Raw genomic sequence first — 20494 nt, 5'->3', positions numbered from 1 at the left:
AAAGCCTGTTCCAGTGTTTGGCCACCCTCTGGGTAAAGAAAAGTTTCCTCATGTCAAGTCAGAACCTCCCTGACGAAGCTTTGAACCATTCCCATGTGTTCTGTCCCTGGATCCCAGGGAGAAGAACTCAGCACCTCCCTCTCCATGTCCCCTCCTCAGGAAGCTGCAGAGCAATGAGGCTGCCCATCAGTCCCCTTTTCTCCAAACTAGACAAACCCTGGCTTCTCATAGGACATAGTTTTCAATCATTATTTTGGTTTATCAAAAGGCCAAGGGAACCCCCAGAAAACCTGGCTTGCTTTAACAGGTTTAGCTGCCATACAGCCTGGGTGGGACCTCAATACACATGCCTCATGCTTTCAAGAGTAGTTCTGTTTAACAAAAACAACACCGTAGACAGATCCTAAAGCCTCCCCATTATACAGGTAAGAAATGGGTTTGTCAGTTTTGCCAAGAATGAAGGAATCTTACCTCTTTTCTTAAGTTCCATGTAGCAGCTGTCACAGACTTTTGCTGCTTGATCTTTGAGGTACTTCATAGGGTACTTGTTTCTTGAACAGTTTCGACATACAATCTGTTCCATCAGGGAGAAATGCACATCAACATAATTTAAATTTCTACGTATGCAGATAGAATTTATATGTATGCTCATACAAATGAGCTGGTTGGGAGAGGAAGATGGATAGTGGACCAGATATGACTCTCTCCTAAAACTGTGGCAGTCAGGGTAAGTCTGCTGGCTGGAATGTGGTTGGTGTAGGTGTACAGAGTTGTAAGTCAGGCAGAACTGATCACTCTATTTGGTTGCGCATCATTGCTGCGCCCACCTCCCCAGGAACTCACATATTCCCTACTAGTGGATCACAGAAAGTCCACTTCAATAAGTTCACTTCTGTTTTCATAGCTTTGTTAGTAACACTGTTTTCTTAGGCAAGCTTGGCTATCCCTGTGTAGGTACAGGCTGATTTTATCTGTGCAATTAGAAAAAAGAAAAATGTTTTTTCATACTAGCAAAAAATTACTAGTAGTTTGATTAAAAAAAAAAATCACTGAAAGACAGCCATGGTTTAAAACAGGACTACAGGTTTATGTGGATAAACAGATATCTAGAGTCAGTGATAAAGGAACAAAACTAAGAAAGCTTTTACAACCTCTTGGCTTTAGGGCAAAAGGTAACAGCTCTTCAGTGGACCACAGAAGAAACTTTACCTTTGATCATGGAGCAAACCACACTCTACTGCTGAATTTCTTCACTTTTCTTGGAAGATAATTTTACAGCTGTTATTAGCGACATGTACTAGATGTGCTACTGCTTTGGTCCAGAACAGAGCCTGTAGTTTTAGTGTATTGCTTCATTGCCTCTAGAGCTAGCTGTACATCAGATATCATGGCTGGACTGGGAACAATTACCCTGTAGCCTTCAGCTGCTATCCCTCGGGAATTAATTTGACCCTCAAGGGAAGGTTAGTGTTGTTCCTTTTGGAGTCATTAGAAACGTTATTACCTAATTTAGCAAAGCACTATCAGGTTCTGTGAGAAGTCAAACTCTGGTCCTGATGTTGCTACAAGTTTGCAGAATTTGCAGCAGCAGTGGCAGCCAGTGTCCTAGATGTGTGAATAAAGCCTCCTTGAGAAGCTTGTACAGCTCTTACCTTCCCGCAGGCATGGCAATGATGTCGCCTCAAAGTGAGGGTAAAGTCACAGCCACAGTTCATGCACATCATGACATGGGACACAGGTACCAAGGTAGGAGGCCTCTCACCCAAGGGTATTCCAAGCCTTTCCCTTAGCTTAAAATCAAACAAGAACAAATGAAGCATCATCCTTGCTTCCAAAGTCCACTCAGCCCTGTTCCATCACATACAATTCTCTCATTGCCGTCTCCCTTCACCTGTTAAGATCCCCAAATTTTCTAATTTCTAATGCACCTTGTAAGATACAGCTGCTTTGGCACTGAAAGATGGTGGCCAATCAGTACATGGTGCTGTGAAAGGCAGAGTCACAGCAGGTAAAAATCCAAAATATTTACCCTACAGGACAGAATTTCCTTCTGAAAAACTCCCATTTAAGCAAAGACTACAGAGTACAGAATGTGATTAACATTTCAGAGGTGGCCCTTGAGCTGTGATGAGCTTCCTTGTTGAACTCTGGCATACTTGTTTAAATGAAAATAGAAGGAATCTCACCACTAGGAGCTCCTCCTTTCCTCTCTCTCTTTCCCTTCCCCTTTCCCCTTTCAAATATTGAAAGACTTGGCCTCCTTTTACCTCCACGCTGCTGTGGAAGGTGGAAGTGTTGTGAGCTTTGTAGTCGTCTGGGATGTGCCTGCTGATGCAGCTGTACCAGTCATCCCTTTCCGAGCAAGAGCTGTGGGATGAAACACATCAGAGCAATCAATACGACGTACAGCAGGGACTGACTCTGCTATACACTGCTCGGTCCTAGATCAGGTAGGACTATATAAAAAGTCTCTCTGTCCTGTCTGCCCTAGCTTTCATGCACCCACCCTAGTGCAGTAGCATTGGCATGGGTTGCTCAAAGTAGGTGTGTTTATGCTCATCTCGACAGTGGAACGCTTAGATGACCTGCCTGTTGGGCAATGCGGGAGTCTGTCACCTGCGGTAGAGATGTGAATACTTTAATGTCCTTCCAGCTCCATCAGCCGAGTTCCAGTCTCCTGGCAAGAGGCCAGGACAGCAATTTGGGAAGGAAGCTCTGCGTTCCCTCTAGCTGCAGCTGTGCATGGAGGCCGGCACTTCTCCCGACTGGCCCCTAGATGCCCCCTTTGCACAAGGCAGAAGAGAAAGCGCTTTGTGCTTCCCCGCCAGTCCCGCTATCCCAGAAAAGCAGCAGGGCTCTCGGTGCCTGTTACTTCCCAGATGCATTCGCTCCACTGCAGCAATGAACTGTTCTGCCTGCGTTAGCTGGCTGTCCTGCTGCGACTTCAAACTGCGCCCGTCCTCCTGAGACTGCACGGCTCGAGCGGTCCCAGCAGGGAGCGCGGGTCGGTGGGGTCTCCTCTCCGAGTCATACCAGCCGCTCACATTAAAGCTACCCACTAGACTTTGTTGTAAAAATCAGCAGCGGCATCACTGCCAGCTGCTGTTCAGCTGCGAGTTCCTCACGCTGTCCTCATGAAAGCCACCAAACAAGATGTCTGGGAACAATTTGTCTTTTGTGGTCTTAAAAAAAACCAAACCAAACCAAAAAAACAAAACCAAAAAAAAAAAAACCAAACCCAAAACAAAAGCCAAACAAAAAGAGAGGAGATGCCAGATTTTATCAGTGATTTCTGACTTAGCATCTCTCTGCACTGTGGGCATAAGTGCTTGTCTGAAAAACACCAGCCTCTGCAAAATTCAACAAGCCTGGAGCAGAAACTCAGCCAGTGTATCTGCGGCATATAGGCTAACTTCTTCAAACCAAAGGGCTATGTTACAGGAGATCATCTCTGGCAAGTCACACTACTAGTCAGTCCTCTCTACTACCAAAAGTCCCATCAAATTACACTTTCTAAGAAATCTGAAGATGTCTGTATCTTCCGGACAAATAATGTTCACAGCCTGCAAGGCAATAAAAGAAGTCCTGGCTTCAGCCTTTCTCTAGCTAATTTTTTCCTGGAATTTCTCTTCACTTAAAAGTTAAGGTATAATTTAAAAAAAACCAGAGAAAATCATGGCCTGTATTGTGTTGGAAATTATAGCTACTTTGGGAAAGACAGTTAAGTAGGACAATCTACTATTAAAAGCCTGATATCTAGCTGGCCCCTTTAACCTCTTCTCCAGTCCATTAAACATCTCTAGGCAGTAATCACAGGTTATTAGTGTCTAAATGTGGGAATCACACCTGTCTGCTGATGAGTAAGATAAATGATATCAATTGGCGCTGGCCCATTCTTAATTAGCTATTTCATTGGTTGCATGAAGGCTCAGAGGAATCTTTGCTAAACGTCTGAGGTTCAGAGAAGCTCAGACCTTGATTCACCATTGCCACATTTGGTCCTTTTGTGATTTTGGGGCTGTACCTTTTGTGCTGAGCTATCACTTATCCAGCTTGGGTCATATATTCTTCCTTAAGCAAATAGAAAGAGGTTGAAATTGTCACTGCAGTCTCCAGGACAGCAGGGGACATCCATGGAACACAGGAACTGAAATGGGATGGGATGAGATTTTGTCTCTCTGCTATCGCTGTCACTCTGAATTAGCCTTTTAGGAGCATAACACTGCATTCCCCCAGTGCTCTGGTATTGTCTGTGGGCACTATATGGCTACCCCTGTGTCCAAGAAGGACACTTGTGAAATGCAAAGGTACGAGAGCAGTGTGAGCCTTCTCCATAAAGGCTCTGTGCTCGGGTCTGTTACCAAGACATGGTCTTGGTAAGCCAAGAACATGTAAGCCAAGAACATAGCTCTTCGATTGAGGGAGCCATTTTCAGCAGATGTAAAGTCTTCACCTGCTCATACAGCCACGCTGACTTCTGAGCTCGGGTCATCCTCGTTCCTTTAGACCCTGGCACTCATGCTGTATTGCCTCAGTGCATTCACTTTGTCTCCTACAAGTGTAAAGGCATTGGGGTTTGGGCTGCGGTTGTTAACAGCTGGCCTTCAGTGCAGACTTGCAGCACCTTGGTGTGAGCAGCAAGATATGGTCTCTAAAGATGTGTGAAGCTTCTGGTACTTTCTGTCTTTGGTCCTTCTGGTTGAGTGTAGCAAACCAAGGATGTTGTACAGGGGGTCAGGAGAGCATGTGTCCAATCAGGGTCTCATCAGCTCTGCCAGCCAGTACAGAAAGGAAGTGGAAAAAATGTTCTTGGGTGATTTATGGCAGATTGGTCCCAGAAAGAGCAGTGTAAGGAAGGGAAAGGGGTTCTACCCCAGTGCTCTGGTAAGAACCAGTCTCCATCTGGCTGTTATAGAAGGGCAGCCTTAGTCTCAGGCCCTCATTCTATCTGCTACCAAAGCAGCAGCTCGCACTGGCCTCAGTGCTTTGTTTAGGGTAACTAAGCACAGACTTGGTATGAGTGCAAAAGGCAAAGAAACAACATAGCAATGCAAGCAGAATGTCCTAGGCTTCTCATTAGGGGTGCCAGCTTCAGCTGCCCTGAATCAAGGGGACATGCAGCAGTTATTTCCCCTCTCCAGTACAGAAGGACTGTGCACATCCTGCTTTTGTAACTGGCAGTAGGTAAATCAGAAGTGCTGTGTATGTATTTGGAGGGTTGTGCGAGCGTGCAGCTCTAAGAAAATCTCAGATATTTTCTCATTTGCTGGTTATAAAAGGAAATAGACAGAAAGGCTTTGACAGGTTTGTGCCCACAGATGGCAAATGCTCTGGGAGGGATGGGAGCTCTCAATTCTGGTTCTGAATAAGAAGTCACGCTCTCTGTCGTTCTACTGCACTGTGTAATTTGGGGGAGTCTGCTGTGTTTCCAGCCACGGTGTAGATGGAGTCTGGGTAAAAGCATTGAAGACCCTGTCATTTGGAAGACTTTAATATCACTATGTCTTTTGTATTAAACTACACCTAAGAATCAAGCCAGCCACCTTTCTGCTGTAGCTCTAGGTAAATTTGCAGGATAATTTTTGGCTAGAAGCATGGAAAAAAATACAGTACATTGCTATCTTCTGATCAGAAACTGATCTCTTTCTGGCATTAGCCTGTGATCCCAGGACAGAGATCCTCACTCCCCAGTTGCAATCAGTACTAGCACTACACGAACTCATTAGTGAAATACCTTTTATTAGACAGACACATGAGGTTGCCAGTAAGGTTTAATTTTGTCTTTGTCATTTAAGCATTATTAAATGCTTTTATGTTTATTGCATGGTACTACCTAATTACTATTTTCTCCAGCAGTTTTGCAATGCAAGTGGTATGACATGACAAGTGAAATTAAAAAAGGGAGGTAGAACATACTCTTAGTGTCACAGGGAAAAAGTGTGAAGGATAACAGAAAGGACTGGGGCTTCCTAGTAACAGACTTTCTTCTCTTTGTTTTCTCTTTAAGATGTTACCAAGAGCCAACTTTACTGGGTGTATGAGTTGAATTAGCTACAGTTTATGAGCTTTGCATTTATAATGAATATCTTCATTGTGTGCTCAAGCACTCAGCCATTGTCTGTCACAGTAGCACAGACTGAAATTGAGTTAAAAAAGAATGAGACACCAATTAAGTCTTGGGTATCGATTAGACTAATCTAGAGATACAGTTCTAGAATGTAACAGCCTTTGCCATGGCTGTTTGGGGACAGTACCTTGCTGACAGGGTCAGGCAGTATTCATCATATTCAATCTTCAGGACATTTTGGGCTTTTTCTGTCACTGGGCGGCTGACCTAGAAAAAAATGCCATGAACACAAAGTGGACATGAGTTAAAATGTCTATAACCAGTATGCCATACAAATATCAGTGCATATGGGTCTGTGATATCCCAGCCATCTGTTTCATATCTCAGTGTAAACATGCACAGGTAGGATTTTCTGTCTTTACTATTGCTGGTGTAATGAGAAATACTCTCTTTCAATGTGGTGGTGGTGCTAAAGGAAAAAAATAATTTAATCCAACTGTAAAGGTAAGGATAAAGTATCAAACAGGACTCAGTTTCAATCTGACAAGATTAGGAGATGTCTAGTCTGACAGGTGTCAAGAGCATTTTGGGAAAAAGTTTTGGCTGTTCTTGGATTGAATAGGAAAAACTTTATTCCTGACATGCAGATATTACACAGTTAAACACTTCAGTGAACGCCTCTCTGCAGCAAGGCTTTTTGAGAGAAAAAAACCAAAACCCCAACACGTAAAAGCTACAGCTCAGCTAAAACCTCTTCCCTGTCATGTAGTTTCCTACTAATAGCAACAGCCACTTAGGAGAAACATGGCTTCATGGTACAGCTATGTTGTTATCACCAAGCATCTATTAGGCCTGTGACTCAGTGTTTCAGATGTACCCCAACAAGTATCTGCTCTGCAATTCCTTTTCACTTTATCCTAGAGTGTTTTGGCAATTCCTGCCCCAGCTGGGAACTCACAGTTAGTTGTGGACTATCAGGTCTCTAGGTCTCAGCCTCCCACCTTTTTGTAACGCCTCAACCCACCCATATATCATTAATAATGAGTAATTCTCATCTTGCATGTTTCCTTGATCCCCTGACTCCTGACTTGCCACTTCAACTTCTCTTTCACATAAACACAACTTGGCATATTAGCTATAGAACAGTTATGAAGGTTCTTGGTGGGAGGTATGAAATGGACAGCTAGGTAAGAAGCAAAGACCACGCCAGCCCAATATCTCCTGTTGCACAGGTACTTGTGCCAAGAAATGCTTAGAGTGTAAGAACAGGACAATCGTGTCCAGTTTCTGTAATCTGCAATTTAGAAATTTACTGAAGAAGATACTGTGTTTATAGCATTGCATGTTAATAGTTCCCAATACACCTTTTCCCCATAAAGCTGGCTAATCACTTTTTGAATCCACTAATGCTTTGATGAAACAGTTAAAGGGCATGTGAAGACCAAGCAAATGAAAGCTTATGTAAAATTTGAGTGATAGGAATTTAAAACCAGGCAGACATCAGCCATGGTGAATATGTTGTAGGGAACAACCATGCATTGTCTGGAGACGTGGAGAGAAGAATGGACAAATTGGGATAATAAATCGTTTCTGTCTCCAGTTTCATGATCAGATGGTAAATCTGATTTTGGCTTGTATTATTTATGCAGCCTGAATAAGGCTGTCACACTAAGTCACAGCATTATAGATAATCTTTTTTGTTTGCTTTATATTATTTTTCCTTCTGTCTCCAGTAAGAGGCAAGGGAATCCCCTGATAACAGGTCCATTCCCTCTTTCCCCTTGCTGGATTTGAGACATAAACCAGCAAAGCACTAGCAGCCCACTATACAACTTTAATTCCAGCCTATAATACAGATGAGGCATTACCTTCATGCCTGACACAGCCAAGGTGTTTTTCAGTCGGTATTTGCCATCCTTCTGGGGATATGTGTACAGCAGAACATCATTCATCTATATGAAGAGAAAGACAAAGTCAATAATTTGCAATATGGCTTGTGGGCCTGCCCATTACTCCTGGGGACACCCAGAACAAGCAGTAACTTGATGAACTGCTAGGACAGTTACTAAAGACAGGGCCAGGCCACACAGCTTAGATAAAGACTTGGGTTTCCACAAAACTCTGGGGAGTCTGCATGCAGGACTTTGATTTCGTCCCATTTTTGACTTGCTTGTGGCTAAGCAAGTAGATAATCAGCTCTTTCTTTTATTCAGCTTGGGTGGAGCAGCTGCTTGTTTCACGGGCAGTGCCACATCCAAGCTGGGAAGGCAGGCTCTGCATTTACTACCTGTCGATACCAACCGACTGCCCAGGATGCTGCAGCTGACTCCTGGGGTCCCCCTGACAGTGAAGCTGCCGTGAGGGCAGCCGTGGGGCTGGGCTTCCCCGACTGCCATTTTCTGGGCAAAAAGGAAGGGGAGGTGAGCAGAGGTGCCACAGCCTGGAGGAATGATTCAGGAAGGAATTCTGGGGATATTTGAGAGCAGTAACTATACTTTACTGCTGGCAATACCTGCCTAGACATCTGACAGCTTTTGCTGAGTCTGTGAGCTGCAGCAGAGAACACAGTAGGGCAAAAATGAGAACGTTTTCTTCATTTTGAGAGGGAAAAAAATCTGTACCATAACACCCCAGATATTTCCATAGTTCTCACAGCTCCTTGCAGAATGAATGTTTTTCAAACAACGTCCTACTAGATGGGGTCAGATGTTCTCTACTGTTTGTCTAACTTAATCATAGACATTACTGCAGTTTTTCACCTTGTGCCAACAAACAAATGAAGCAGAACTGGACCTTGTAGGTCTTTGCTGGCCTCTCCTTCCCTTACTAGTAGAAGGAATAGCAATATCAGTGGGCCTTAACATTGCCAAAGTAATGCTTGTGTGTATGTGTTCTCCGCTTTACTTGAATGAGTGGATCACGTTCTCTTGCTGGTTTTTGAGAGGTCTCTCACATCAGTACTGATAAGCATAAACACAGTCAGCCCCTTAATGGCTGTACTGGGATACTGTGGACAAAGACATGCAAGGCAGTGTAAAACCAAGGCATAGATATACTGTGTGATGGCAGAGACAAGGCATCTTAAATGCAGAAATTCTCATGAGATTAAAAAGTAGACAGAAACCAGCTTCACTTGGACTCCTCTGTGACAAAGGCATGTAAATATAGCCAATTGGATGGTAATAAAAGTTTGGAAGGAAAACTGTGATAGAGAGATGCAGAGAAGAAGGGAAGAAACTAAAGAATGATTTGGCAATAAAATAATGTATCCTGTATGACTAGAATTGTTGGGGTCTTGATACTACTGCTTGACCGCCTAAAACTGCTGGTGTAAAATTTTCACTAATTCGCTTGCCTGAAAAAAAGGAAAGTGGCACCTTATGGATGTTTTCTTAAAAGGCTATAGTTCAGCTTTCTCACAGAGCAAGAACAATGGTTAAAGAAAATTTATATCAAATTAATACTCATGGGATTAAATCCTTGTCATCTTGGGTTTAACAGCAAAACTGTTGTTGCCTTTATTAGGGTCACGAGTTAACTCATGGACACCAGTTTGTTAAGTAGCTGTCTGATTCACAGCAGATCAGGCTTTGATGTTCATTAGCTGCCCATCTTTAAAATGCTGATTCATATTAACGTGAGGCAAAATATACCAGAGTGACTTTCCCCAAAACTTTTACTACAAATGTTACTACTTTTAAAAATTCAATTGAGTTTTACTGAGTAGGTTCAGCCAATATTTTTGTAGAAAATGATGAAACATTTCATTCTAACGTTTTAACAAAAAGACTCCTGTGCTCTCCGGCATTGGCCACTCCGCTGTATATTTCTGTGTCCTTCTGGTAAGTCTGAACTCATATGGAGTTGAAAGCTCTTTTAATATAACATTTCTCTACTGAGGATATAAAAGCATACTATCAAGTCAGAATAGGAGCATCATGTTCTCTGTAGTCTATTTACTCTTGCAAATGCAATAGAATTTCCTCAGAACAAGGTGACAAACAGCTTTGTCACAGAGTTTTTCTGTGATTTACTTATTGCTCCACACATTACCCTCCATGTTAACATTAATCCAGTCAGCACCGTGACACCTGCACCGTGCTGACCACATGATGACTCCCAGTTTAGCCAGGGCTATGCATAACCAGAAGACTCATCCCAACCTGCTGTACACTGAGTATCTACGGAGCTAAAGTATAAAAACTGAGCAAATATAAACCTTTCAGTGAAAAGCAGGTGAAAGATATTTTCACTTGATATTACTAGTAGCAACAAGGACTCCAGCAGCCAGGTGGAAAAAAGTAAAAAGGCAGGCAGACGTTATTGCTAATATTAAGAGAATACTCTGCAAAATAAGAGAGTAGTAGTGAATCTCATAATTGCCTGGAGATTTTGCTATCTCCTGAATGTTCAAAGGATTATATTAGAGAACAGGGCTTCCTCTGCCACTCATCAGTACCAGTACTTAGCGCTTGCTTCAAACCACAAGAAAAGGTAATGAGTTATGGGCACTAAGCCCAAGGAAGTGAACTCCTAAGAGAGATATTCAGGATTCTGGCATAATGTGCTACTGGGTTTCTTGAACAGCAGACCCTATTTATTTTATTTATTTAAAAATTAACGTATTTCTTTAAAAAGCAGCTCATTTTTTTATTACTGTTGATTAAGGATGACACCCTGGTGCATACCATTGTCATGACAGCTCTGTTAATATCCCAAGATTTTATTAAACATTAATGATGACTTTGCTTTGCAATTGCCTACTGGAGGTTTTTTTCCTCCTTCTGTTTTTCTACCCTCACATATGTAGAGGTGGGCTGTCACTCTGAGGTCCCACCAGCCACAGCTTGACACAGTGAGGTTAGGACAATTATTTCAAAGCTTGCTAAGCAAGGCAAACATATGCAGAAAGAAAGAAAGAAAGGGTTTGTGCTTGGTGCTGTCTCCCGTGCCACATCTGGAGGCCACATCTTGGAGGCTGAGTGGTGGCTCTGTGAATGGTAGGGACAGAACTAGCACCAGCACCAGCGGTTTCATGCATCCTCCTGCCTCACACCGCACAGTTCTCTGAAGCAGTGAGGACTGAGCTGTGATAAAAGCTGATCTGGCAGCCCCTCAGTGGTGGAATCTGTGGTAGAAGAGATGGAGCCATAACCCCCAGGGGGGTTGCCAGAAGTCCTTGGTCTCCAGACCCACTTCCTGTTTGCCAGAAAACTTTTGAATAACTGGGATCCCCAAACTGCTCAGATATTGATATGGGAACAGATATTCCTATTCTGCACTGCTTCATGCAACAGACAGTCCCCGAAACAACAGGTGATAACACAGAGAAAGGGGGATATGTTTGCTTTTTAATTTTCTTTTTTTCTGTTACTACTTCTGTTTTTCCCCCCTTCTTTTTATAATCCCCCCTTTTGTGATGGGAACCCAGTAACATCAGAGGTCAGTGTGAGTTTTCTAACCTACAGTGTCCAAATTTATTGGTCCAAACAAGTTTATGCCCTGCTGAACTGCTGGCATCCACACATAATGCAAGCTCTGTCTAAAAGCTGCCACATTTTTAGTTTTTCTGAATGTTTTAAAGGGTCGTTCATTATGGACCCTGTGTTGTGCTATTCAGGTCTGTGTTAAACATCCCCCGAGTGTCAGTGGAGATGCCTGAATGTGTGCTGGGGCTGCATTTTCCAAGCTCTGACTCCAAAACCTCCTATACTACAGCCCTGCCAGCTAGAGCATTGAACAGTCTCCCGTTTGATAGCAGCTTCCCACACCCCACTTGCAACACAAGCAGCCTTTGTAGAGAAATTCTTGGAAGGGTGAGATAAGAGACAGTGTCTGAGTTGCAAAGCCCTGTGGTTGGGGGGAAGTTAGGGGGCCTGCCAGTGTCAGCAGCCCATACTGTGCTGAGAGAGGCCCCAACATCCTTGTAAACAGAGACTGGACTCAGGAAACAGGCACACAGCAACTCTCACCAAACATCCTGCCAGGAAACACCAGATTCAACAATACCACCAGCCTGCACAAGTAACTTTGTGATACAACATACATCTGCAGAAACACAGGCACATCAGAAGCCCCTAAATGTGTGTCCTGGACACTCCTGTCTGGATGGGCTATGCACAGACATACACCGCTCCTTACAGGGGTGCATTCAGAGCACAAGCACGCACACCACCAAAGCACACCCGGGACAAGGAGGAGCCTGGCATGCACCCAATTTTTATAGCATATTCTAACTACATCTTTAGTTTGGTGGGCTCATCTGCTGGGATGTATAGGGGTTAAATTATCAGGGTTATCATTCAGTGAAATTCTTCCACTGAAATTCTCTTCAGGTCTTGGGCTTGACTTGGCTTCAGCCAGAGTAAGTTCACTATTAAAAACTTCAGAAAATGCTGTGCTTGTAAAAATCTGTTTTGAGTAGCTAAGGTAAATACACTTATTTCATCCAAAGCTAAATCAAGCTACACTTACACGTTAACTTCTGGTGATCTTTTTGAGTGGCAGCTGGCATGTGAAGCATCAAGAAGCCAGTTCCGAAAGGGTTTTTTTGATTAATAAATTAGGACAAAATCTTATCCTGAGTTTTGCTAGTGGCTTTAAAGGATTATAATATGGTCCTCAGAAGATAAAGGCTTTAAATAAATGTCGATTTTAAGAGACAGTGTTTAGGAGATTATTCTAGTCTTGGGGTCTTGTGGATTTGGGGTGTGGCTTTTTCTTTTTTCCCACACAGTGTCCCTAGGCATCAGAATCAAGACAGCCACATGGACTGGGCTAGATGCGCTGGCAGAGGGAAGGGTATGTTCATGCAGGCTTTGGCTTTTACAGAAAAGTGTTGGCAGGGCCTTAAAATTGATGCAGTAGAGATGCTGTATGCCAAGGTGAAATATGTTGCCATAGCTATACAGGAGTTGTCTTAACTGTATCCACAGCCTAAATAGTCCATTAAGTGATGCATGAGTGGTGGTGGCACAACAGAGGATCCAGGGCGTTAGCAGTGACAAGCAACACCACTCGGGTGTTAATGCAGGAATTACCATATCCCACAGTGACTGGCCTTCCTGCAGTTCCACCATACATGGCATTGCTCTGCAACCTGTGGAGCTTTCGGTGTAGAGGAGACTGGGTAAAAAAATCACTGAACCCAAAGGCAGATATTTGCCAATGAGTTTCAAATTGTTTCCAAGATCCGATCACCCCCATCCCACCGCAACAGGAGACGTAATACAGGAGCTTGAAGTGGTTGCAACTTTAGTGTGTTAGAGAAGGAAAGAAGACAGTTTCATGTGTCTCTTGGTTCTTGAAAATGACCACTATGATTTAGTCTAGCTCCACCACATACTTTTAATGACAGTACATTTGGTCACAGTTTGCCTTTTTGACAGAAAGGAAGGAAAAACGCCGTTTCTGAATACTGCGAGCATCTATTAACAACAGGACATTGGCTACTGTAAAGTATCCAGCTGCCAAGAGACACTTTGCAGTTAAGATCCAGGTCTGTGCAGCTGAACTCTCCCCAGGAACCAAAAATAGTTCCTAAACTAGAAAGTGCAAGAAACTCCTTTCTGAGTTTTCTTTGTTTCAGTAATGCTTTCAGCCTCTTGTGACCTTCAAGCTGATACAACCACTTTGGACTACTTGAAATTTATCTCAGTTTATCCCAAATTTGAATTAACTTTTCTCTCAGCGTTAATTACCAACCTGATTTCTGATCTTTCTTTTAGATTTGCTATACCACTCATAACAGCTATGTTTGTGACACTTCAGTGTTTGCAATAGCAGTGGATTATGATGGCAGTTGCAAACACGCTGGAAGACAAAATGGTAACAACTTATTGGAATTTGGTCCCAGCTTTAGCCACAACTCCAAAATGTATTTGTAATCCTAGCAAAAGTGAGTGTTTTAGAAGAGAGATCAGTAAGGAAGCAAGTATCATCTGTTATTAAGTGGTCATCAGTAGGCTTCAGAGTTACTACTGCTGAGAATACCACTTCTTAAGGCCAGCTCCTGGAGATTTTGGCAGGGCCATTTTCCCTTGGCTGCAACAAAGTAATGATTTTGACATTCACTGCTGTCGTTACAGTCCATTGGTGCCAACTCAGTAAAACAGCACTGCAGCAATCTCATATTTAAAGATTTAGGTGAAATCCATCACTTTCAAAACAAGAAAGGCTGAATTTTCACAGAAGACAATGAAGCCATCAGAAGAGTGTGCCAGTACTGTGACCTATCCCATCTGATCTTTGATTAGGACTGCAGTACGTGATCGAGGAGGCAAAGGAGCTTATGCATCCGCTCACGCACAAATATGAAGTACTAACAAGAGGGAGAAATAAGAAGAATTAATGGCAAATGTCTGACTTCTGTAGTAAGCCATCTCTCTTCCTCACAATGGTCCCAGGGTGATTAGCTGCCAGCATTAAGAGAAGCCACAGCAAATACATATTCCTGGCATATGAGCCATTTATTTTAAAATAAATTCTGCAAACAGGACTTTAATGTTAATAGCAGCTGTAATGCTCAATTCTTTATGGCTCCTTTCTGGGAATGTTACCATTAACAGGTAACAAACTCCTAAGACACAGGCAAGTACTGTTTTCCCCTTCATGCTGATAAATGCTTAAAAATGGCTGTGGTTACACAATAAGCCACCTGAAAAGCTGAGAACAGAGCTCGAAAGCCTGGAGTCTCAGATACTCTAACTGCTCAGTGTTGTGTTGAAAGGGCTCAAACCAGTGAATTTCTGATTAAGTCTAAACTGTGTTGCAGGAAAGTTTTGCTCGTGTTTGTTTCCCAAGGACTCCTCAACTCTTTTCCTAGGCCTCTCTGTCTGTAGACAAAAGTAAAGCGCTCCCTATATAACTCACTGATGGCAGCCTGCAGTGGGCACTTGGGCAAACTGAGATAAGGGGAACTTGAACAAAAGGACACATCTAGGAAGGATGATCTCGCCGATTTAGGAAGACGACACCTGGACTTCAGCTCACAGCACTGGGAGCGGACACCGTGAAGAAGACCATGTACTTCTGTTCTCCACCACCGAGGCCCCTCACTCTATTTTTACTACACGTGCTCGGACTGTGTAAATGAATTCCGGGGACTCATGATCATAAGACCCCCCCTTCCAGGAAATCTAATGAATACGTGTGACTTGTGTGTGTGTAAACGGATGTCCCTTGCTGGTTCGTGGGAGCCCTTGTGGTGGAGAATCCCCAGGGCGGCCCCAGCTCTGCTGATAAAGAATTCCTGCTGAACAGTTCCATTGGATTCTGACTGGTGAGTGAATTTCTTCATAAACCACGAAGCGTGTTAATAGCATGTCTCCAAAACAGTGGCTTTTAATCTGTTTTGATTTGCAAATACTTTGATGTATGCAGGGCCAGTGGGATGTGTGTGGAAAGGGCTGCAGCCCTGTTAGCAACAGAGACTGGCTCACCACACCACATGGTTAAATGACTTGCAGCCTGCATCTGCCAGGATCCAGGGCTGTGTGAGTGCAGGAGAAGATACGAGAGTAAAAATATAAAAGAAATCTTACCAAGAACAAATGCCGAGGGTGCCTGTTTTTGCCAGAGACTTTCATCAGCGTTCCCTCTTTAACAAAGACCTGAAGGAGAAAACAGCAGATTGTAATCCTGAGACTTACTCTGAATCTTACTTAGAGAAGAGAATATTCCTCCTGGGGAAAGAGCCACTCTTAACTGCTTTCATCAGCAGTGGAAGAGACACCTCAACACTTGCTTCTAACCTTCCTCCTTATGATCTGTCTTAGGCTTTGCCCGAGTTATCCCTGCTGCTCTCATGGCTTGCATTTGGATCAGTACTGAATGGGTTGGAAACCCGTTTCTCCTCAGCCCGCTGCTTCTGCACTATGGACTGTGCTCGGAGGTGACTGCCACAGGTGGCAAAGGTAACATGTAATGGGCTTTGGAAAAGAACTCTTGTCTTTAAAAATCCTCTAAAATACACCAAAAAAGAAAATCTGAAACCTTGGCTTTCAGCACACTACATCCACATAACTGTGCTTGCATACATGGTCTGTAGGTGTTTGCAGGCACAATACTTTGTTGGTCCATATTGTTCACTGTGTGTAGGTAGGAGTATGGATGTAAGCAGCTAAACCAGTGTATTGGAACTTGATTGCAATAACATTTGAAAAGGTCTAGGATAACTGAACTACATCAGTGGATTAACAGTCACCTCTTCTTTTCAGATGGAGAACAGAATTCGGGGTAGTTTTCCACTATAGATTAAGTTATAATCAAGGAGACCAATCCTGCAAATTCTGTATGCTGGGCTTTGCAGAATTTGTTAAAACATTACCTGGCAAGGGCAAGGAAGAATACTGATGTTAGAGGAAAAAGCAGAGGTTGACTGCAGTATTTGGCTGCTGAGGATTCTTATGCTGTGAGAATGCATGCTGTGAAAATTGATTCATGAGTTTTGATAAAGATATTGGTGGACTTAAGGGAAATTTAGAGTTGCAGGACTCAAGAAGGAAATATTTTGAAGTGTAGAGGCAGGTTGGAGCTGAGGAAACAGGATAGGTTTGAAAGCCAGGAGAATAAATTTGCATTTGATGTGAATGGCAAGAAGAGCTATACACTCTCTCAGATTTCTGTTCATGTATTTCTTAAAAATGATGTTTTGCATTAAAAGCACCACTGGAGAATGGTGAGGATAAAAATTTGAAAACAACTGATCTCCCCTGATTAACGCTCTTACCTTGCCAAATAAAACTCTGAGCCTGATTTCAAGGCTGCAAGCAATTCGTGCTAGTGTTGCAACCTTTCAAAAGGAGCATATAGGGAGGAAAATAGCAGCTCCATCAAAACACACTACGCATGGGGTGGCTGAGGACAGCTGGAGTGAAAAGTCAAATGGCTGCTCTGTGTAAAAGCAGGGCCAATGCATGCCTTTCCCAGCCCCAGACTCTGGGCACATCTCTTTGTGCACTGCCAGGGTGATGACTTTTTACACAAACCAGTGCTCCAGCTCTTATCGCAGTAGCTCGGTAAACAACACCTGTAGACATCTGAAATCTTGCCATCCACACAATCAGAGAGATAGCTGGCCGGAAACAATGCCCTTATCAGCACAGGTCTGCCTGCAGCACTCACCCTTCCTGGCTGGAGGAGGCCGCTCTGCCCTCTCACACTGTGCTCAATGTGAACCAGCTTCTGCAAGTTTTCCTGGGGGAGAGAAACAGCGTTTAGGAGACTGCGTGGTGACTGTTGTGTAGACAAGCAGGCAAACCTTCCCTCACCCCTCCTCACTGTTTTATTTCTCTGCAAGTGGTGTGTTACAGAATTAGGTTTCAGAGAGGACTGAGCCCAGGGGTTTTATGGCCAGAAAGTCTTCTTCCAGCCTTACAAGTTTTATAAAACCTCACCACCTGCATTCACATGTGCTGTGGCCTTCTACAGTCCTTTTACTGCTGATACCTCAGTTCATCTTCAAAAGGGCTGGCTAACTCTGTAGGGTATTTATACATTGGCCTCTTTGCTGACTTCCTTGCTCTGGGAACTAATAAACTGGAAGCAGAGACAAAGTACAGTGTCTGCTCCAAAGGCCTGTGCATTAGTGGCGTGACACGGATAATCCAAAGCATGCTTTGATACTGTAAGACTGTTGCTAGGATTATCTGGAGGTTTATATTCAGTGATAGCAGATTAACGGATTTGCAATAGGGGATTTAGAAGGTTAACTAGTAAGCAGGCAGCGAAGCTGCATCTCTTTTGATGCTTTGCAAAAATTGGGAAGTTCATGATCAAACTCTGATACTATTAACTGTCTACCCGGCCTTAAAGCACAGTCAGTGGCCACTGGCATGTGGCATGAATTTATTTATCTGTGGAGATGGTAAAATTAATCTAGCTAAGTTATACACCCAGATATACCACAGACTGATGACCATATTTGATATAGCTTCATGACCTGGCAGACTTTGACTACAGTTTTCTGCTATGACAGATAATGGTCTGTTTTCCTGCGCTCCACTGACTGGCATTAAGATACCCCTGGGCTTAGTTAGGCTCGATTAGATGGTACAGTGTATCTGCCTGATACAAATCGGTGCTGTCTACAGAATCAGCTAATTAAGAAAGCTATCACAGATACCAGGAGGAGCATATCCATGTCAACATGATGGTCTGTCAAGGCTAATTTACCCTGGATTTCAGCTAACACGATTAATGTATCTATCGCAGCTTGCTTTTTGAGATAAGCCTGAAATACCTCCATATGTTACTGCCCTGGTGAAATACTACCCATGTTTAGGATGATACTAAGTTTAGTTCTTAATCAGTAACCTCATATCAAGCATATGGAAACACCTATAAGCCTTGACCAGCATAGGGCTGCGTTGTGACCATGCACTATAACTGGCAGTTGACACGTTTTCAAGAATTCCAGCCATCAAGTATCTCTCTTGCAATGCAGGAAGTATAACCGGAATTTTTTAGGTCACTTCTAAAATACTATAGGCCAGCAAGATCGAAACAGAATGTATAAACTAATAGCACAGGAAATACCAGGGCTCATGGGACAGCTGACATTTGCAAAGGACCTTCCCATCAAAGGGGCATTTTAGCCCTCGCAGAACTTGTCTAATTGACAGATTTCACAATGGAAACAGTTCTTCATCTGCAGAAAAGGCAGTGCCCTCCTGTGAGCACACTCATGGCCAGTGCTAGTGCTACTCACTGGGGCCTCTACAAGAGTGAGAGAAGGAGTTGGGGCAGCTCGGACACACCTCAGCTTGTCCTGGGGCTGCTGGCAGGGCCGCCTGGTGTAATGCTGACACGTGCGGTACAGACACATGTTCACCAGGAAGGGGACAGAGATGTATCAAACTCATTTCCTGTAGGAAGTCAAACAGCCATCACATGTGAAGGACAGTGATTTATCTGGGAATGTGGGCAGTTTCCCTACATTCCCCTAAAACTCCCTATTTATATCGTTTTCTTTCTCAAAACTATCATAATTTTCCTTTCAAATATCCTTCACAAGCAAGATTTAAAAATGAAAACAAAGCTCCACCCAACTAGTACTGCAGATGTGGGTGGCTGAAATCCTTCTCTGGCCATTTTAGCAGTGAACTGCAGCTTCCATCATATTATCATTATGTCTGTGCAGGAGGAACCGCCTCCTCAAGGAATTCACCAGCTGTTAATAGCGACAATGATTTATAGCTCTTAGGGTCTCATGGCCTCGAACAGATTGTAGAAGTTCAGAGAGCAACACAAACCCTGCTTAGTTCAAGTAACGAATGTCTCCTAAAGTTACAGATAGACTTAGTGCTCTGCAGTGCTGCCTTATGCCTCTGTTTGCACAGCTGTAAATTGCAAATAATATTTTCCTACTTGATGAAAATGCTGTGGAGTTAATTAATATCAGAATGTGTCTGAAAATCCTGGGTTAATAGTTCCCAGGGAAAAACTGCTAGAGTGTTATTATCATGAAACAAAAAAGATAATAAGTCGTTGATATTCTGCAGAAAATGTAGATCACAATTCAATGTTCCTGTCAGATTTTTGGAGTGTAGATTGATGAGTTAATAAGTGGCAGCAGAAATCTTCCTCCTTCCAGGTATATGCCAAGTCTAAATTATTGCTTAGAACTTCAACCAGGTACCTGATGAGTTATTAACGCTCTATCTTGAGTGGCATTATTCAGATTGTTCTGTAATTAGAGTAGCTTCTTAAATTCTATGCATTTTTTAAAATCGGAGAGAAAGAAAAGAACTGTCAGTTGTGGCTTTTGTGGATGAGATATTCATTCAGGAGGACAACCTCTGATTTAGCAGAATATTGAGCTTTGATTCTCATGAACCTGTGTCTTCACAAAACCCACAGCATTCACACAGATGGGAAGGAAAGAAATTTTGTTTCATCTCTTTGAAAAAGAGCAGATGTGCTCCGATGTGATAAAAAATGAAGTGTAAAAATCTGTGGAATTTGTGATGAAATTGTTCCAAAACAGACATTATTAACAGCAATTATTATACAGTCTGGGACATCTGTAAAACTTAGATGATATATTGATGTTCTTCAAATTAAAGCATGACTTAGTGGAGCTAAAAATCATTGCATGGTAATGCAACAGAGCAAATTTGAATTTGGCCACTTACACTTCTAGCTCCAGAAAAGTATTCATACAAATCTCTCATAAATCTGAGTGAAATCTACGGAAGCAGAGGTGCCAGAAAAAGGTGTGTGACCTTGATCTGTTAGGAGCTGAGCTCTCAGCCTCTAATACAGGTAACCCTAAAACTTTGAGATTACTGTGGAATCTTCTCCTGAGATCTCAGTTTTATGATGAAATATTTATTATTTTTGTACAAAGAATACTTTAATAATGGAAAAATATGTTTATAAACTTGTTGCCTGAGGAGAAAGAAAATCAGAATCAAACCTGTGGGA

The 20494-nt window shown here is 42.9% G+C and overlaps 1 protein-coding gene across 2 annotated transcripts in view; it reads right to left on the bottom strand.

Moving 5' to 3' along the window:
- Nucleotides 1-20494, bottom strand: part of FGD5 (FYVE, RhoGEF and PH domain containing 5) — a 100872-nt gene that overhangs the window by 6408 nt on the left and 73970 nt on the right. For both annotated transcript variants that reach the window (XM_026857830.1, XM_026857829.1), the window contains exons 12-18: nt 17192-17263; nt 15610-15678; nt 7936-8019; nt 6255-6334; nt 2268-2367; nt 1653-1790; nt 472-574 (exon numbers count right to left, since the gene is read on the bottom strand). In XM_026857830.1, the coding sequence (XP_026713631.1) occupies nt 472-574; nt 1653-1790; nt 2268-2367; nt 6255-6334; nt 7936-8019; nt 15610-15678; nt 17192-17263 (646 nt within the window). The remainder of the gene's footprint in view (nt 1-471; nt 575-1652; nt 1791-2267; nt 2368-6254; nt 6335-7935; nt 8020-15609; nt 15679-17191; nt 17264-20494) is intronic.

The sequence above is a fragment of the Athene cunicularia genome, assembly GCF_003259725.1.
Source record: "Athene cunicularia isolate RWA chromosome 12 unlocalized genomic scaffold, athCun1 chr12_part1, whole genome shotgun sequence".
NCBI classification, from domain to species: Eukaryota; Metazoa; Chordata; class Aves; order Strigiformes; family Strigidae; genus Athene; species Athene cunicularia.
This window is presented reverse-complemented; position numbering and strand designations above follow the sequence as displayed.